Source organism: Phalacrocorax aristotelis, chromosome 7, assembly GCF_949628215.1.
Source record: "Phalacrocorax aristotelis chromosome 7, bGulAri2.1, whole genome shotgun sequence".
NCBI classification, from domain to species: domain Eukaryota; kingdom Metazoa; phylum Chordata; class Aves; order Suliformes; family Phalacrocoracidae; genus Phalacrocorax; species Phalacrocorax aristotelis.
The window spans coordinates 33,877,688-33,895,132 of record NC_134282.1 but is presented as its reverse complement, the minus strand read 5'-3'; the positions used below and the strand labels follow the sequence as shown (position 1 = coordinate 33,895,132).

At 57.8% G+C, this 17,445-nt stretch overlaps 1 protein-coding gene across 2 annotated transcripts; it reads left to right on the top strand.

Annotated features, from left to right (window-relative positions):
- Positions 1–1,435: 1,435 nt before the first annotated feature.
- On the top strand, positions 1,436–13,864 carry PTPN9 (protein tyrosine phosphatase non-receptor type 9). 2 transcript variants are annotated; one of them, XM_075099921.1, is made up of 14 exons: positions 1,612–1,811; positions 3,811–3,930; positions 6,339–6,482; positions 6,950–7,039; positions 7,160–7,284; positions 8,045–8,150; positions 8,804–8,914; positions 9,638–9,966; positions 10,373–10,466; positions 10,573–10,642; positions 11,237–11,315; positions 11,561–11,711; positions 11,819–12,026; positions 12,278–13,864. In XM_075099921.1, exons 2-14 carry the CDS (start codon positions 3,919–3,921, stop codon positions 12,502–12,504), a joined length of 1,746 nt encoding a protein of 581 aa, XP_074956022.1. In that variant the 5' UTR covers positions 1,612–1,811; positions 3,811–3,918; the 3' UTR covers positions 12,505–13,864. The 2 variants fall into 2 exon arrangements, with proteins under 2 accessions (XP_074956021.1, XP_074956022.1); XM_075099920.1 differs by lacking the exon at positions 3,811–3,930 and having other exon boundaries at positions 1,436–1,811.
- Positions 13,865–17,445: the final 3,581 nt, after the last annotated feature.

Below are 17,445 nucleotides of genomic sequence, written 5' to 3'. Positions count from 1 at the left end.
CTTCCCTTTTAAAAGCATGAGCTGGGCCGGAGAAATAAATATTTGTGTTACAATTCCTGTTGGAAACGAAAGGTTGTGTTTGGAGAGAGGGTGTCAAACGGAAGTCACCAGGGCCAACGCGGTTTGTTGCCGTGACTATTCTATTTGCTGGGTTCGATCCTGCTCCCAGCTGTTCCCTGCCCTGCTCCCAACTGGGCAGCTTCAGCAGTGCCCGAGGAGGGGTCACAACCTGGGGGCTTAAATTTAGTCTGGGGCAGTAGCGCTGAGCAGGCAGCTCAACTTGTAGATGTTGCCTGGGCCTCTGGAGGACAAACACACAGCCCTCGAGCCCACATCCAGCTCAGGGCTCAGCCCCCTCCCTCTGCCCTTTCTTCCATTTTCTCTTGAGTTAGGTGCAAAGGCTCTGGCTGCGGGCATGTTTCCAATGCATGTTGCCTCCTCGGCTGAACAAAATGTCCCCCAGCCCCAGGGCCTGGCTTGTTGGTGGGGCTGCAGCTTTAGGGCACAGGGCCCTGCTCCCTGGGGTCCCCGCTCCTTTCTGCAGGCCCTCCGGGGGCTCTCCATCTGGGCGCTGACACCTGTGCCCAGCCAGGGGAATGCTGAGGAGGTATTTGTAGAGGAGGGAGAAGAAAGAAACAGCTGGAAAACACAGCTGCCTGTTTGTGTAAGGGAAAGCTGCGGGCCTGCGGGGAGGCTGTGGGGCAGAGGACAAGGTACCGGCAAGGAAGGACACCGCTGCCACGAGCTGCTGGGAAGGGCTGTCCGTAAAGGTGAGGCTGCGTGCTGCAGCAGCGGGGCTGCTCCAGGGAGCCGATCCTGGGGACAGGCCAACAGCTCCCATCATGGGTTTGCTGCTCATGCAGTTTGGGGGGTAACACACACATCCAGAATAAAGAAAAAAGACTGATTTTGGGCCCCGGGGAGCTTTACTTGGTAGTGGGCTCCCAAAGGCCGCGCTGTGTATGTGTGCATTTCCTCGGAGGTCCCTCGTAAGCCCGGGTGCGGACGTGTCCCAGGCTGGAAGGCAGAGCCCTGAGGGTCTCCAGGCGCGCTGTTCCCGCTCTGCCCCTTCCTTGCCTCCCGCCTCGCCCTCCGCCACCGGTAGCACCGGTGGGTGTCAGGCAGGGCCGCCCGCCACCATTTTAGCTGCCTGGCGCTATCGCCTCGCCGAGGCTGTTACCGGAGCCAGCGGACGAACGCGACGCCTTCCCAGCAGAGCCGAGCCCGGCCCGGGGCGGGGAGGGCTCCGTCGCGGCCGCTGCCCTCGCTGCCGCCGGCTCGGGAGGAGGAGGCGGCGGCCGTCCCCCCCCTCGCGCCGGGGAGGGCTTCCTGTCCCCCGCCTTCCCCTGGCCGCCCGCCCGCCGGGGCCGGCCCAGCCGAGCCCAGCCGAGGGGAGGGGGCTGCGGGCGCTTCCTGCCGCCGCCCCCGCCGGGGCAGAGCGGAGGCTAGCGGGGCGGGAGCTTAAGCTCAGCTCAGCTCGGCCCGGCCCGGCCCAGCCGAGCGGCGCTTCCCCGGGGCTAGCGAAACTTCCGAGGGGGTGGAGGAGGCTGCGAGACCTACACGTATACTTTTTTTTTTTTTTTTTTTAATATTTCGACACTTTCGGCGGGCACCCCGCAGCGGAGCCGCCCTCTCCGAGCCTGCAGCGGCCGGGAGGGTCCGGTGCCCGCAGCGCCGCCGGTCCTCGGGGATGGGCTCCGGCGGGGCGCCCGCCGCCTAGCCCGGCCCGGCCCGGCGCAGTACATCCCGCTGGGGGCAGCGGGGCCGTGCCGCCCAGCATGGCCGCGGAGCTCAGCGCCGAGGAGGAACAGGTAGGTCCCCGCCGGGCTCCCCTTCCCCGCTCCCTGCGCTGCCCTCCGCGCCCCCCCCCGCCCCCGTTTCTCCGCTACCCTCCCCCCATCCCTGTTTCCAGGCCTGCTTTTTCCCAGTAGAGCCATTCTCCCCAAGGAAAGCCCTATCTGCAAAACCCACCCCCCCAAATCTACACAGCCCCCCATCTGCAAAGCCCCCCACCTCACCCTGTGCCCACAGAGCTGCCCGCACATCGTGCACCCCAAAGGCCTTGGCAGGGCCTGTGCTGCAGGCGCCTGGGTAAGCAGGGGTGCTGCAGTCTGGGGTTGAGGTCTTGCTCCCCCAAAGTGGGATGTCTTCCCCCTGCCTCTGCCAAGCACTGGCAGCCTTCCCCCATGGGCAGGCTGGCATGGGGATGCGTGTGCACACGCTTCCCACGCCCCAGGCCTCCCGTGACGTCCCGGTTTCCTCCGCCGGCCTTGCGTCACCGTGGGAGGATGTTGCTCGGCTCGGGGAGCAGGGCCGGTAACCCAGCTGGGGCACATTAGATGGCAAGAGCAACCTCTGGCACTCCCCTCCTTCATCATCATCATCCCCAGGGATGCTCACCCACCTCCATATCGGCACCCCAAGCCACATCTGCCAGGCTTCCCACTGGACAGGGAAGCAGAGCCGGGGCTGGGCATGCTGCCGGAGGCTGCCTCGAAGCTGAGCTCCCCTCTGCCCCGCGGTGATCCAAGGGCTTGCCGAAGGCATGGTGTTGCATCCACCACCTTGCTGGCCTTAGGGCCCACAATGCGAAGGCGAAAGGGACTGGATGGTCAGTTTTCTGTTTGGCCATTGTGGCTTTTCTTTTTTAAAACATCCTTTATTTCCACAGGAGGGTTTTAGGAGGGTTGGTACGGAGACCTTGGGTTCCCCAAACCCCCGTGCCCACAGGGAGTGCTTGCCCAGAGCTGGAAGAGTCCATTCTGTAGCCCGTGCTTGTGCTTGGGAAATGCAGGGCTTTCTCCTCCACCACACCTCCCTCTTATCAGCGCCGCTCCTAGGAGCAGTACTGCTGTCTCTCCAGGGTAATAAAATCTTAGGGAGCGGGGAGTGTTTGTGCTCCGTGTTCCCGCAGGTGCCTGTGGTTTGTTTCCCCTGCATTGTGGAGGGGCCAAAACTTCCAGCAAACAGGGTTTTAGTAGACCCTGCTGTGGCAGGGAGCCTTGGTTTGCAGCGAGAGATGTGGCTGGGCTTCCCCCCACTGGCATCCGGGAGGGGGGATCCGAGATGTTTGGGTTGTTCGGGAATATTGGATGGAGAAGATGAAGGGGTATTTGCAATAATGGCTCCAGGTTTGGATCATCAGACTGGGGTGGGGGAAGGCTGCCCCCAGCGCTTTGGAAGCCAAAACAGTGGAAGTTTTTCTCTTTTCCTGGGTAAGTGCTGGTTGGGGCTGGGACATCCTGTCCTGCCACCCCGTTGTTCTCCTCAGGACCATCAGGATTTCCTCCACTATCTCCACTCTCCCCCATTACTGACAGCAAGCCACAGGGGGGATTCACCCCTCTCCCCTCCCTGCCAACCTTGGGACACCTCTCGCTCCATAGAATCTCTGCAGTTCCCTCCCCAACATATCGCAGAGGGACCGGAGGAGCCAAACCGATTTTCCTTCGGGTTTTCAGCCCAGCTGCAATTTTTGCAGGACCTATTTCCCCCCGCCAGGCTGAAGAAGGCAGGTGGATTTGCTGCCTGTGCAGCCCAGGGGAGGAGGCTCAAAGAGCCCCCATGTTCCTGCAGCGGTGGCTTTGTCACCACCCTGCCCTGGCACAGCGAAGCGGGGACTTCAATGACACCAGCACTCCAAAGACCAGCATTGTTCCAAACGCCTGGCCGCAGACCATTTTGCTCACAGCGCTGCTGTTGCTTGCAGAAACGGGGCTTCTTGCTGCAGCTCTGGGTCACAGGCTTCATTTTCGGCGCGTGGAGCGATCCCTGCCACTCTTGGCTCAACACCTGTATAAATCCGTACAGGATCGGGGCCAGAAATGACGATGAGACCCGCTGGAGCGTACGTGGCGGGGCAGAGCTACGGCTGGTATTGATACTCAGCTCAGTAACTCCTGGCTCGCCTGCTGTTGAATGTCAGCACTGGTAAGTTTGGGATTTTATTTTGCTCCTGAAGAAAGCAGGGCAAAGCTGGAATTCATAGCGAAGCTGCCCTGCAAAGCCAGTGCTTGTTCTTGTGGGTCTTCCCCCTTGCAAAAAAAACCCAGTGTCCCTCGTGATGGGTGCTGGAAATGGGATCGCATGAAGCATGACGGCCTAGGTGTTGAGGAAGGAGACTGGAATCACATGTTGCATCTTCTCCCCGCTGCCACCGTGCCCCTCGGGGTGTCTTCCCTGTCATCTTGGGGCATCTTTGCCATCTCAAGTTGCAGCATTGGCTCTGGTCTCTGTCCAAGGGTGGCAGGTGCTCACCCCCATCCCCGTGCCATCCCGCACATGCTGGGGAAAGAGCAGCTCTGCCATTATTTTGGGTTTGCACTCCAAGCCCAGCCCCAGCATTTGGGCAGCCAGGGACCTTAGGGGGCTCCCTGGTGAAGGATTTATTTTCCTGTCCCTCTTCAACAGAGAATAAATTGTTAGATATTTGGGCCATGAAAGAGTTGCTTTTGTTTCGGCAAAGTGGAGGCTGTTGGAGATGAAGCCATGAGGATAAAGGTGTCCTATAAGTACAGCTCCCAGGAAAAGCTCCTGCTGGCTGAGAGGTGGGAATGCAAAGCAGAGGGGTGTATAACGCCCCGTCTCCTTTGCTCCCCACTTTGCCTGCTCCCCTCCAGCTCATCGCCCCCAGCAGCTGCAGAGATGGCGGGACCAACCCAGCTGCCAAGCCATAGCTGGTTGGCTGTGGCACACCGCCATGCCAGGAGGGATCGCAATGCTTAAAGGGGGTTTTTGCAAGGGCTTGAGCTGGGCTATCAACATCCACTTTCACATTCCTCCCAGCACTTTTGGCAGCAGATCCAGCCCAGTTCCGCAAGTTCCCTCCCAACTGGGGCTCACCCGGCCACTCTGCAGGACTCCAGTACTGAGTTAGGGAGCCTCTGGCTGCGATGTGCTGGGGGTCTGGGCTGGCCCTTAGTGGCTTCCAGCAGCTGGGCAAGCCAGTACCCCTTCCAAAAACGCCTGCTGCGATGCCAGCCAGGCAGGCTGCAGAGAGACCCCCTCAGACAAGCCAGGATCCTTAGGCTTGTCCCACGAGAGGGGCTCGCTGCCCCTGCCGAGCCTCGCACGGCCGATAAACCCTGTCCCTTTGCTTCCTCCTGTCGGAAGTCATTAACGCTGACGAGCTTTTCTGGCTGAATAGCTCCTAGTTACTCCTCCATGACATCCAACACTGCTGCCTTCCCGCGCTCCCCGCTTGGGAGACGACCTTTGGTGTTCACCATCCCTCTGCCTCCTCCTCGCGCTGTCATTGTCATCCTCCATTCTTGTGAGGATGGAAACTCCCTCATTTTGGGGTGTGTCTGGGTGGGAGTGGGTCATTTCAGGGAACCCCTCCATCCTTCCTGCGTCCTTTGAGCAGTATGTGGTAGAAGGCTGGGCCGTGCTGCCCTTTCTCTCTCGGGGTGTCTGTATGGGGCAGGGGGCCAGTGTGCAGCAGAAAGCAAAGCTGCTTTCACTAGCATGGGCATTTAGAAACCCCAAGCCTACACAGCTTGTAAAAATAATACGTTTTGGGGTTTGGGTTTTTTTGCTTGCCTTCAGGACTCTGACCCTGCTGGGAGGTTGCAGGTTGGGTTTTGAAACTCTGCTCTGTCAGCACTAGGATTGGAAAAATGTCTGTCTCGGTTTCTCATGGTTTCGGGTGCGTGCAGTGCCGGTGCTTTGGGAGGGGAGCACGTATGTGTGGCACGTCCCTAAGGTGTTATGGGACCATGGGCTGTGGGGAGCAGTGGGAGTGTCCCGGGACCCCCCTGGACTGAATCTTCCTCATGTGGTCGTCTTTGGCTGTGTGAAACTGGCCTTACTAGGTGAGCTGGGCTATGTCCTGTAGCACGTCGAAGCGTCAGCCCTCCATGCCGGTCTTGCTCATTACCCATGCTCACATGGCCGGGTTTGCTGCTCCGCGGCAGAGCTGCAGCCCTGCGAGGCTGCTGTTGGCTGATGGGTTCCCACTGCACTCAGGCTGCTGTGTCTGAACAGGGGTTTGCTGCCTGTAAAATCCTCCTTTTTCTCCCCCTCTCCCTTCCACAAGTCTCCCCTAGCCCCAAGGCCATTTTTTCAATGCCAGCACTCCTACCCCTTGCTTCCCTCCCTGCGCTGGTATTGCCTCCATCTCCATCCCCACACCCCTTACCTCCTTTCCCAGTACCTGCTGTAGAGCACTCTGCTTCACCCTGAGGAGCTGCTGGGTTTGAGCCATGCTCAGCCCCTGCCTGTGCATCAAGGACTGTGTAACTTCCACAGTGACCAGGGATGCTCCTCGGGTACTGCTGTTACTCATCCCCCTCCACCTCCCACCCGATCTCACTGCACACCCCTTGTCTCTCCCACAGGCAACCAAGCAGTTCCTAGAGGAGATTAACAAGTGGACGGGCCAGTACAATGTGTCCCCGCTCTCCTGGAATGTGGCCGTCAAGTTCCTCATGGCCCGCAAGTTTGATGTCCTGCGGGCCATCGAGCTCTTTCACTCCTACCGGGTAAGTGAGTGGGGCTGGGTTCCCCCCAGGCTGAAGGCTTCCTGCTCTTTGAGAGATCTCTGGTCCCAAGGAGGACCCTCCCCTTCCTTGTTTTCTTTCCCCACCCTCCTTTATGGGTTTTATCCGGCTGGAAAATCTTTCAGCCAAGGCAAGTCACCATGGAGATCTCACCGACCCCAATCTCCTCCCCTCCACTGGGAACAGCATGTGTGCTCAGAGGGTGCCCTCCTGCCTGGCATGTGATGCCTGCAGAGCATCTCCCCATATAGAAAGGATATATATGCATATATACCCTTCCCATCCTGGTTTTGCAAAGCTGCTCCTCCCCATGCTGGAAAATGGGGCCGTGAAACGGAGGTTTCTTTGCTGGGGCTTCCCTCAGAGGGCTGGGTGCCCCATGGGGACGTGATGGTGGGTGGAGGGATGGGGTGCCCATGCTGGCTGTCACGACGGCTCCCTGCCTGCAGGAGACACGGCTGAAGGAGGGCATCGTGAAGCTGAAGCCGCATGAAGAGCCGCTGCGCTCGGAGCTGCTCAGCGGCAAGTTCACCATTCTGGTAGGTGGGGGTGTCGTGTGTGTCCCTTCCTGAGTTACCCCAACCAGGCAGCTCGTCCTGGCTCCACTGCGCGCAGGTGTCCTTGAGTGCTGTGGGAGCCTGACCTTGTTTCCTCGCCAGAGCGTGCGGGACCCCTCGGGAGCCTCCATCGCCCTCTTCACGGCCAAGCTGCATCACCCCAGCAAGAGTGTGCAGCACGTGGTGCTCCAGGCTCTCTTCTATCTGCTGGACCGAGCGGTGGAGAGGTGAGCCAGGGTACTGTGTCTTACAGTGGCAGCGGGTCCCCTGGAGCCCCTTCCCTCCCAGGGGTGCGGGGAGATACTGCTGCTTGCTGAGGTTTTGATGATATCCTTCCAAAATGCTTCACAGGGGAAAGATGTGCCATCTCCCCCGTGACTGTGAATTCCTGCAGGTGAAATTGTGGCTGAGTCAGCCTGCATGCCTCCAGGTGTCCCATCTCCAGTTAGGGAAGAGAAGGGGGTCACAGCTCCCTGTGGCTTGAAATTCTCTGTCTTCCTCTTGTTTGAACTCAAGCCAGTCATCCACATGGAGGCATTCAGCATTGGAACAAAATCCCCCAAGCCCTTGAACCAGGCTCTTTGCAGCCTTTCCTTGACCAGCTTTCAGCTTAGCAAAGCCCGTGATTCCTGCAGGCTTCGGCTGGGGAGGAGGCAGCCCTGCAGCTGGCAAGACATAACGTGAGCCCTGCCAAAAATATAAAGCTGGGATGTCCCATTCATCCTGCTGGGCTCTTTCCATTTCTGAACTTACCTTTCATGGGTGGTGCAGCTGAGACAGGCTTAAGACATGAACCAGGCTTAAATAAGAGTTGTAGGAAGAGGTCACAGAAGTGAGCTTTGGGTCCATGAGTCCTTCTGGAAGCACAGAAGGGGACTTTTTGGGATCAGCAAGCTGAAGATGAGGTTAGCGTGGGGCAGATCTCCTTATGCAGGAGGTGAGCAGTTGGATGTTGCAAGGTTGACATTGCTCTTTCCCCTCTCTCAGCTTTGAAACCCAGAGGAATGGGCTGGTATTCATCTATGATATGGCAGGCTCGCAGTACACCAACTTCGAGCTGGACCTCAGCAAGAAGATCCTCAACCTCCTGAAGGTGACAGCGGGGGGTGATCCTGTGTCTGGGGATGCCACGTGGGCCCCTCGCTCACTGAGTCCGTCAAGTCCTGTGGTTTTGACATAAAATCTCATGCCAGACCATGCTGACCACGTCTCAGGCAAGGAGCACTGGCTCCAGCCTCGTAGCACCTCAGGAAGGCATTGGGAGCCTGCCAGGCTGGACCCAGCCGGGGCTGCAGTGTCCCACGGGTGGGAGGGGATCAGCTGTCCCCGTGCCGGATTCCTCTCGCAGCTGCTGGCAGCACTTTTGGGAAAACAGATGCAAATTACTTTTTAATCGTGCTGGCATTTTGTGCCTCCTCCCTTCTCCGGAAAAAAGACATACCAGTAAATATTGGCTGGGGTGTTTTCCCCGCACAAATCCCAGCTCCCAGGCTTCACCTGTCCCCCATGGAGCCAAACCCTCTGCCTACCTAATTCCAATGAAATAATTTGTTTCCATATCAGCATAAAACAAGCATGGCCATGGGCTGACGGCTGTGTGCGAGGCACACTTTGGATGTGGCATTGCCACCATGGGGTCCCTTTGCTGGTCATCACCTCTGCTTGGATGTGTTCCCCCTGCCAGCAGAGCGTGGAGAGGGGCTAGTTCTTCCCTGTGAGCATGATCTGAACCCCTCCTGCCTGCAGGGTGCCTTCCCGGCTCGGCTCAAGAAGGTTTTCATCGTTGGAGCGCCCATGTGGTTTCGCGTGCCCTACTCCATCATCAGCCTGCTGCTGAAGGAGAAGCTGCGGGAGCGGGTGAGCGTGACCCCTGCAGCACAGGACCCTCAGTGGGGACGGCTGAGGCTGTTTTCCCTTTGGAACAGGGTGGTGTCAGCAGCCTGCATCCCTCGGCCCCGTCCGCTGGAAGCTTCTGAGCCCAAACCTGTGGGAAACAGGCTTTCACGGCCTGTTTCATTGGGACCGAGTTGTTTCGGTATTTTCATCAAATATCTGAACCCCTTTTGAAATCGCCTTCGATTTCTTTCTCTACAGTGAGGCTGCCAGCAGCAGCAATGGAGGCAATGGTAAATGATTAGAAGAAAAGGAAACTTGCTGAGTAGATGGAGGAAAGGGAGACTTAAATACCTGCCCTATCTGGCAAAGCCAAAAATTCCTAAACCAGTATCCTGAGCATCAGCAGTGCTGCTGATAGAGCGCCTTTCCAGCCTGATGTCTCCTGGGCTGGCCTTTGCCCCTCTGCTTTGGGAGGAGCTTGGAGCCACTTGCAGATTTGGAGCTGGGTGTGGTGTGGCTCCCACTCCGGGTATGTGGTGGGGGACCAGCCCTTGCCCCACCACCGATGTTCTCCTGGGTGCCCTCCCAGGTGAGGGGAGGAAGGGGGAAGACCCTGATGCTGTTGGGGGAGATCTCTGGGCTCCATTGGGACCACGCCAGGCCATTGGCATCCCTGTCCCCATCCCCAGCAAACTCTCTCCATCCTTCTGGGAGTCACCCCTGCTCCTCCTCTTCCTCCCACAGGTGCAGATGGTGAAGATGGCAGAGCTGAAGGAGCACCTGCCCCGGGAGTGCCTCCCTGAGTATCTTGGGGGGTCCCTCAAACTGGACCCTCTGAGCTGGAACTGTCGGTTCCTGCCTCAGCAGAATGGGCACCCTGACCCCCTGGATGAGCTTATCCTGGTGCCGCTGGTGGCCCCCAAAGATAACGGCTCTGTCCATGTCCCTGGGCCCAAGTCCGTCACCCTCCAGGAGCTGCTGGATCACGTCAGCCACAAGCAGAAACGGGGCATCTACGAAGAGTACGAAGATATTCGACGTAGGAGCCCGGCCGGTACCTTCGTCTGCTCTTTGTGAGTCGGGGGGAAGGAGCTGGATACAGGCCAGCATGAGGGTCCCCTCTCTTGCTCTGAAAAAGCTGGATCCCACCCTCCCCACACTGCTGCTGCTTCTCAGTGGAAGTCCAGCCACCTCTTTGGGACACAGTGCTTTGGGTTAGCATTGGAGACCCCCAGCCTAATGATGCTTTGAGCCCCCTTTGCAGCTCCCACAGCCCCCGGGGGTAGGAGGGAGCCATGCAGGGGACAGCAGGGACAAGGACCTGGCTGGCACTCAGATTCCCAAGGCTTCGGCCAGGTGATGGCAGCAGAGCCCAGGCTACAGCCGCCAGAGGCTTGTGCAGAGACAGGGATGCTGCTTTTCCCTTCCCGCCTGGAAAACACCTCTGCTTCCCTTTCCCCCCTTTCCCCTGCCTCCCAGGGCACCCTACAACCAGGAGAAGAACCGGTATGGGGATGTGCCCTGCCTGGACCAAACCCGTGTCAAGCTGGCGAAGCCATACAGCCGTCCGGAGGTGAGCCAGTCTGGGCCAGAAACTTGCGTCTCACCTGGAGCCGCTGCAGCCGTCCCAGCCATGGGGCTCCAGAGGACTCATGCTGTGCTACTTTTCTCACCCACAGCTGACCGACTACATCAATGCGAGCTTCATGGATGGCTATAAGCAGCGGAATGCTTACATCGGGACTCAGGGTATGGCCCTGAGCCCCTGTGGGAGCCACCAAGGGGGTTATTTTGCTCCTGATGCACACAATGGCTTCACCTCCCTGCCCAGCATCAACCCACCAGCTGCAGGGGGGGATGGTCTGGGAGGAGGGCACTGTCCAGCAAGTCCCCCTCCTCTCTGGGTGCATTTACTCCTCTCCCAGTCCACAGCCAAGAGGGGCCAGAGCTCCTGGAAGAGCGTGGTGAGCAGGTCCATCATCCTTGAGCCACCTCCCACAAATCAGGTCCTGGGCTGAGCAGACCCCTACTAGCAGTGGTGGTGGCAGCCCCCTCCTCCTGCCCTTAAACTCAGCCCCCAGCTTTGCCCCATCTGCCTGGGGATAAAGCAGCAGGGAACAGAGACGGGGGGCATCAGTGCTGAGCCATAGGGATGTGGTGCTGGGCAGGAGGGCAATCAGTGGCAGCTCCAGGCAGGGCTGGTGGATCCACACTGGGGTGGTTCCCTGCTGGAAGAGGCTGTGGTCCCTTGGGGTGAGCAAGGAGGGCTGGCGGAGGCTGCAGGGTGAAAAGGCTTGCCCAAACCAGTCAGGTTTTGGGCTGATATGCGGTCTGTCCCCACAGGGCCTCTGGAAAACACCTATGGTGACTTCTGGCGCATGGTGTGGGAGCAAAACGTCCTGGTGATCGTGATGACAACCCGGTGAGTGCCCTGGGCACAGCACAGCCCTGTTTTTCTTCAGAAAATGTTGGATGAGCAGTGATGTGCTCTCTGCAGTGACCTGGCAGCTGTGGTACCAGCCAGAGTCCTGCAGGGTGGGGATGCTGCATCAGGCATGGACCATTTGGTCCCTGCAGGATCCTTCAGGGACCAAGGCTGGGTGGCATGGGATGTGTCCCTAGCAGGGTGAGGAGGACATCACTAGCTTATCCTTCTTCTGCTCCCAGGCTAGAGGAGGGAGGCAGAAGAAAGTGTGGCCAGTACTGGCCCCTGGAGAAGGATTTCCAGATGTGCTTCGGGGCCCTGACCATCACCAACCTGGGCGTGGAGAACCTCAACCATTACAAGAAAACAATCCTGGAGATCCACAGCTCGGAGGTGCGTGGCTGCAGCTGCCTGGCAGGGGACAGCATGGGTGCACCAGGGGTCCTCAGTGGCCGGGAGGGGAGAGGGTCTAACTGCGCCCCCCTCCACTTTCCCCCTAGACCAGGGAGCGGCGGCTGGTGTCCCACTTCCAGTACCTGAGCTGGCCAGATTATGGCGTCCCCTCCTCTGCAGCCACTCTCATCGACTTTCTGGGGGCTGTGAAGCAGCAGCAGAGGGTGGCGGTCAGCGCCCTGGGACCTCGCTTCAAGGGTCACCCCAGGGGACCCCCGGTCGTGGTGCACTGCAGTGCTGGCATTGGCAGGACAGGTAACAGGGTAACCTCGCCGCTGGGGCAGGGGTCTTGGGGGTGGAGGGTGAGTCCAGCCTTCCCCCCATGGCATTTCCATCCAAGCAGTTTGACAGGGAATGTGTGTCCCCAGGACTTTCTGCAGTCATCAGACCTGGGAGAAGTCTCTGCCCTGCTTCTCCTGATGCCTGTTGTCTCGGGGGCCAAGGACCACCACTGCCCCCTCCGGTGGCTCTTCAGTGGCTGACACCGTCCCTGTCATTGTCCCCAGGTACCTTCTGCGCATTGGACATCTGCCTGTCCCAGCTGCAGGACGTGGGCACGCTGAACATCTACCAGACGGTGCTACGCATGCGGACCCAGCGCGCCTTCAGCATCCAGACCCCTGAGCAGTATTATTTCTGTTACACCGCCGTCCTCGAGCATGCCCAGCGCGAGGGCCTGCTGCTCACCAACCACAGCCGGGCTGGCTCCGAGAAGAGCTCACCAGGACACTGAGACCTGCCACCTCCCCGCAGAACCCCCCGTGTCTCTTCCCATCATCCTGGGGCTGCCAGAGCTGCTGCCTCTGGGACTCAGCAGAGCTGTCGGGGCGGAAGCACCAGAGCGGTGGAGGTGGCTGCCTGTCCTCAACTATTAGCGCTGCTATCGAACTGTGCCTTATTCAAACCAAATGGTGGCTGCTGCTCGCCAGGGGGGCAAAGGATGGCACAGGAAGAGGCTCTCACTCCTCACTGCGGTATTTCTCTTGGGGGGGTTTGGTTGTCTGGGGAGGTGGTTTTTCTTCAAGGGTTGTGGTTTTTTTTTTTGTTGGGACCATCTGAAAATGTATCTAGAGAAGGGGCTTTGCAAAGCCCTAGGAAATGTATTTTCAGTCCTGTCTCTGGCCTGGGGCTTAGGAAGAGGCGCCTACTTCAGTCATACTTGCCACTAAGTCTGTGTGTCCGTATGTATGTGTGTATATAATATATCCACGCTGTGCCCGAACCCAGCTGTCATGTAGATACATATGTACAAGCACCTGTGTTAGCAGCTCCTGTGGGTCCCCGCTGTCCTGCTGTCTCACTGCTGTGATCCCTGGAGCGGTGAGTTTGGTCCTGGCTCTGTCTTGTCTTTCCTCCTTCTCCACTTTTTTTCACCCTTTCCTGCCCCCGCTGCTCCTTGTGGGCAGCATCAGGACGTGGTACCTGCTCCCATGCCTGTCCCATGGGAGGCGTGGGGATGCTCAGCAGCATCCCCCACTTCCTTGTCTTGTCTTCCCCGTCCCCCTTTCCTGCTGGGAGAGGGCAGCTCTGCTCCTGGAAGGAGGATCTGGAGGACTTTGGGAGGGATGAGAAGCTGGCTGGCATCCCCTGTCCCACTAGGTACGAGATGATGGGGACTGACTGGCTCTCTGGGTTGCCCAGCTTTCCCAAGCTGGCAGTGGAAACGCGCAGGCCTGGCCCTGCGGTGAGTCACGGGCTGGAAAAGCGCTGAGCAAAAAAAGCCAAAACCCTTGAGGAGTCAGGGAGCCGAGCTCTGGGGCAGCAGCACCCACCAGGCACGGCTGCCCCAACCCCTCCATGCTGCCCCAGGAGTGGGACCAGAAGCGCCTGGGCCCCAGTAACTTTATACTGTAATAAGCTCGTTGAATGTGTATATTCTTATTTTTTTATAATCTGGGGGGGATGGGGTGGTGTGGTTTTTGTTTTATTTGTTTGGGTTTTTTATTTAACATTAATTTGATCCAAGCCAGAGCCAGAAGTATTTGTAAATGTTCCTATTTTGCTCTCATCCAGAGAAACATTTTTGTTGTCGTTAATTTTTGGGTTTTGTTTTCATTTGTATCAACATACAAATACACTACCAGTGACCAGTCCTCTCAGCTCTCATGGTGGAGTCAGTCAGGAGCAGGAGAGAAGAGGGAGGGAGGTTGTTCAGGGCTTTGGGTGCCCTGCAGTCCCCAGAGGAAGCTGGCCCCAACCATGGGGACATGCTTTGGGGGCGGAGGGCTGCGCAGGGTCGGGACATGGCATAAGGATTTGCACAGGCTGGAGGGCTGAGGGCAGCAGCCCGAAGAGCTGGCCAGCCAGCTCCTGGGTGGGCTGCGAGAGCGAGCCAGGCTGTGGGCAGCTTCCCTGGGCGGGCAGGAAAATGGCAGCAAGATGGGCTGTGCCATACACAGTCCCCTTAGCTGGGTGGACACAAGCCACCCTGCTCTGAGCTCCTGCCTCTTCTCCCAGGGCCTCACTGAGCCCCAGAGCATCAACCTCCCGTCCTGCTCCAAGCAACTGGCTCTTCAGCGCCTCCTCTTCTTTGCATAGTCCCTTTCACCAGCTGTCACCTTCCTCCTATCTTATTTGTATTAATAATTATATAGAAAGTGCCCAGGGTGCATTGGCCACCCTGATGACCAGGTCAGGGAGCCAAACCTCTGCCTGCAAGGAGCCTCCGGACCCCAGGTGGAGAGGCAGCACCATGCCCTGGGACAGCACTGGGATACTGGGTTCTGCCTGCTGCTGCTGCTCGCATCTCATGAGGCATGGTGATTTCAGGGTGGCTGCTAATTTGAACAAGATCCACTTGATCCTGTTGCTGCCACATGTAATGTTCGAGGGAAGTGGAAATTAAAGGAATGGAGTTGTTAGGCATTTCTGGTGTCATTTCCCTGGTGTGTAGAGCCGTGGTTTGGGGAGCGTCTGCTGTCTTCCTGTGTTTGGGAGTTTTCTGTGAAATGATGGCAGCATTGGGGAAGGGTACTTTGCTGCTAGATTTAGGGGTGAGGGCATCTGTGCTGCTGGAGCTGGCCTGAGCAGGCGCTTGGGGCACAAAAACACACAAGCACGGCTGGAGGGTAACGCGGCTGGGGTGCCTGTGGGCTGACAGGCAGCCCCAGTGCCTTCGGGTGCAAGTGATGCTAGTCCCAGAACAGCAGCAGCAGCACAAGGCTTTGGGGCAAAGGAAGAAAAGAGGCGGCTGGTGCAAATCAAGCCCGAGAGCCAGCAGGGATAGCACGTTCCCCAGAGCAGAGCGGCCATTCCCAGCGAGTCTCCCAGGTGAGAGGAAATGCTGGCAGTGGGAAAAGCAGCACCTCTGTTTGCTCAGCTGGAGTCTGAAGAAGCCAAGGGAGACAGTGCCTTCCTGGGACTGGCAGGAGGGGAAGCTTTCCTCCGCACTCAAGGTGTGGACAGGCTTGGCTGCGCCAAACTGGGGCCAAACGGATGGGCTGGGTGGTCAGGAAAAGAATCAGAGGCAGCAGGGCCTTCCCTCTTTGAGGGGCAGAGCTGCCAGCACCTGTGGCTGTGTGAGAAGTGGGTGTTCTGAGCATCCCTGGAGCTATGCATGTCCCACCTGCAGAGCGGTTTTGTTTCAGCCAGAGTCTTGTTCTTCTAGGTACCATTTTCTGCCCAGCTGTGCTCCTTTAGCAGCATCAGCCCATGCAGATCAACCTGCGGGTTGGGTCTGGACCTAAAAGCTACAGGTGGTGCCAAGTGTCCCACAGGTGTCCCTAGCCCCTGTCTCCCTTCTACATGTTCAGAAATCCCAGCTGAGCCCATGCCATGGGCACGGGTGAAGGCGGTCACACCTTTTAGCTTAATTTCATGTGATGGGGGGCACAGAGAACGGAAACATTTCCAAGACCAGCCATGTCCTGGGTGGCTGTCAGTGTCACAGCAGGAATACCAGGCAGCGTGGTGCTGGAGGGTGTTTAATCAAAAGGCACTTCAGGTTCACAATAATTTTTTTTTAAGCTTAATTTTTTTTTTTTTTAACTTTTAAAATGGTTCCCTTTTCAACTCTTCAAGAGTAAGATCAGTGTCAGTGGTTTCAGACTTTAAACTTGAGGTTTGGGGAGTTTTAATCAGTTTGGTGGCCTTTGACAGACAAATGACAGCAGAGGATGGGGCAGGGGATTTCTTCGGCTGCCTCCACCCGGGGTGGGGCAGGGAGCAGCACAGGGGGAGGATTTACCTGGAGAAAATCATGCTTTGGTGAAGAAAAGAGGGAGATCACCACCACCTGCTCTGGGTCATCGTAGATCTCACCAGCTCCCTTGGAGGGGTGGAGATCCCATCTGTGGTGGAGAGGGTTGTGAGTGTTTTCCATGGGAAAACCACCCACTCACCCCCCACTACTATTTGCAGGGCTGTGTTTCTTGTCCAAGCTGGTGTTCTCAGCACTCTTGCACAACGCAGGGTTTTCATCCATCTGCTCCTCCTCCCTGTGCCAGCAGGTCCCACTCAGCAGCAGAAGTATGTATTTCTGTGGAAATGTCCACTTCACATGGAGAGCCAAGCGTTACTGGAAGGTAAAAAGTTGCGTTGTTTGGAGCGTGGTGGGAGGAATAGGCCCATTGACTGCCAGCAGCAGGTTTGCCATATCCTGCCTGCAGCATCTCCCTTTTCTCAGGGTGCCCCAGGTCAGCGGAAGGGCTGGGAGGGATGGGGGTCAATTGCCACAGGCAAAATTCATAGCAGTGACATCCTACACTGAAACAATCCCAAGGAGAAAAGCCAAAGTGCTGGTGGAAGCTCGAAAGGAGATTTAAAGCCCCTTGCAGGGAAACCCCAAAGCGGCGACGCCATCCCTGTGCCCACCTGTCTCATTTGGCTTTCTGGGTTTCTAGGCTGTGTATACACCCACCACCTTGGTAATTACTGTTAATTTAGTGCTTGTAACTTGGTCAGCGCATATTGAGCCCTGGGAATTTGGAAGCAGCCTGGTGCTGGAGCACTTCAATTCTCAGTCCTCCTTCTTCCTTGCTACTAGCTTCCTCGACTTAGGCTCCAGCCCCAGCAGCCCATGCCGGTTGAAACACCCCTGACCAGAGACCTTTTAGCAGCTAAACCATGCTGTAGCTCCAATCCAACGAGGTGAGAGCGAGCCTCCTCTGCCTTGTCTGCATGTCCTGGCCTCGTGGCAGCAGCCCCGGGGCCTTGTGCTCCCTGCCCTGGCTAGGGGTTAGAAAGGGAAAAGCAGCTGGAAAGAAAAAAAAAAAAGACACAAGACATTTAGATCTTGTTTGAGTGAAGATGTTCGAAATACATATTTTAATAGAAGTTTAGAGGGAGTGCTGTTTTATTTCTCCCCCTTCTGTGTGTGCTTTGCGTGAGGCCTGGCTCCTCCAGCCTCGATCTCAGGCAGGCGGGGGGCTGGTGCCTGCAACAGACAGAAAGGCAGCAACTCCCTCCACAACTTTGTAAATCCCAGGAAAAAAAAAAAAAAAAGATAAAATTAAACCCCCTGCCCCGTCCCCAGCTAGTGTTTTATTGCGGCAGAGGGGAGCTGGTAGCCTTCGGCCACCCCCGCTGGGGCTGGCTTTGCCGTGGGTCAGCTCCCTCCCGCCCTCCACGGTGAGGCCTCTCCCTCAGCCGCCCCCGCCGCGGTGGGCGTGACGGGCCGTGACGATCGTAATCGCGGGGCCAATCCGCCCTGGAGGGAGTTCCTCTCCATTCAGGG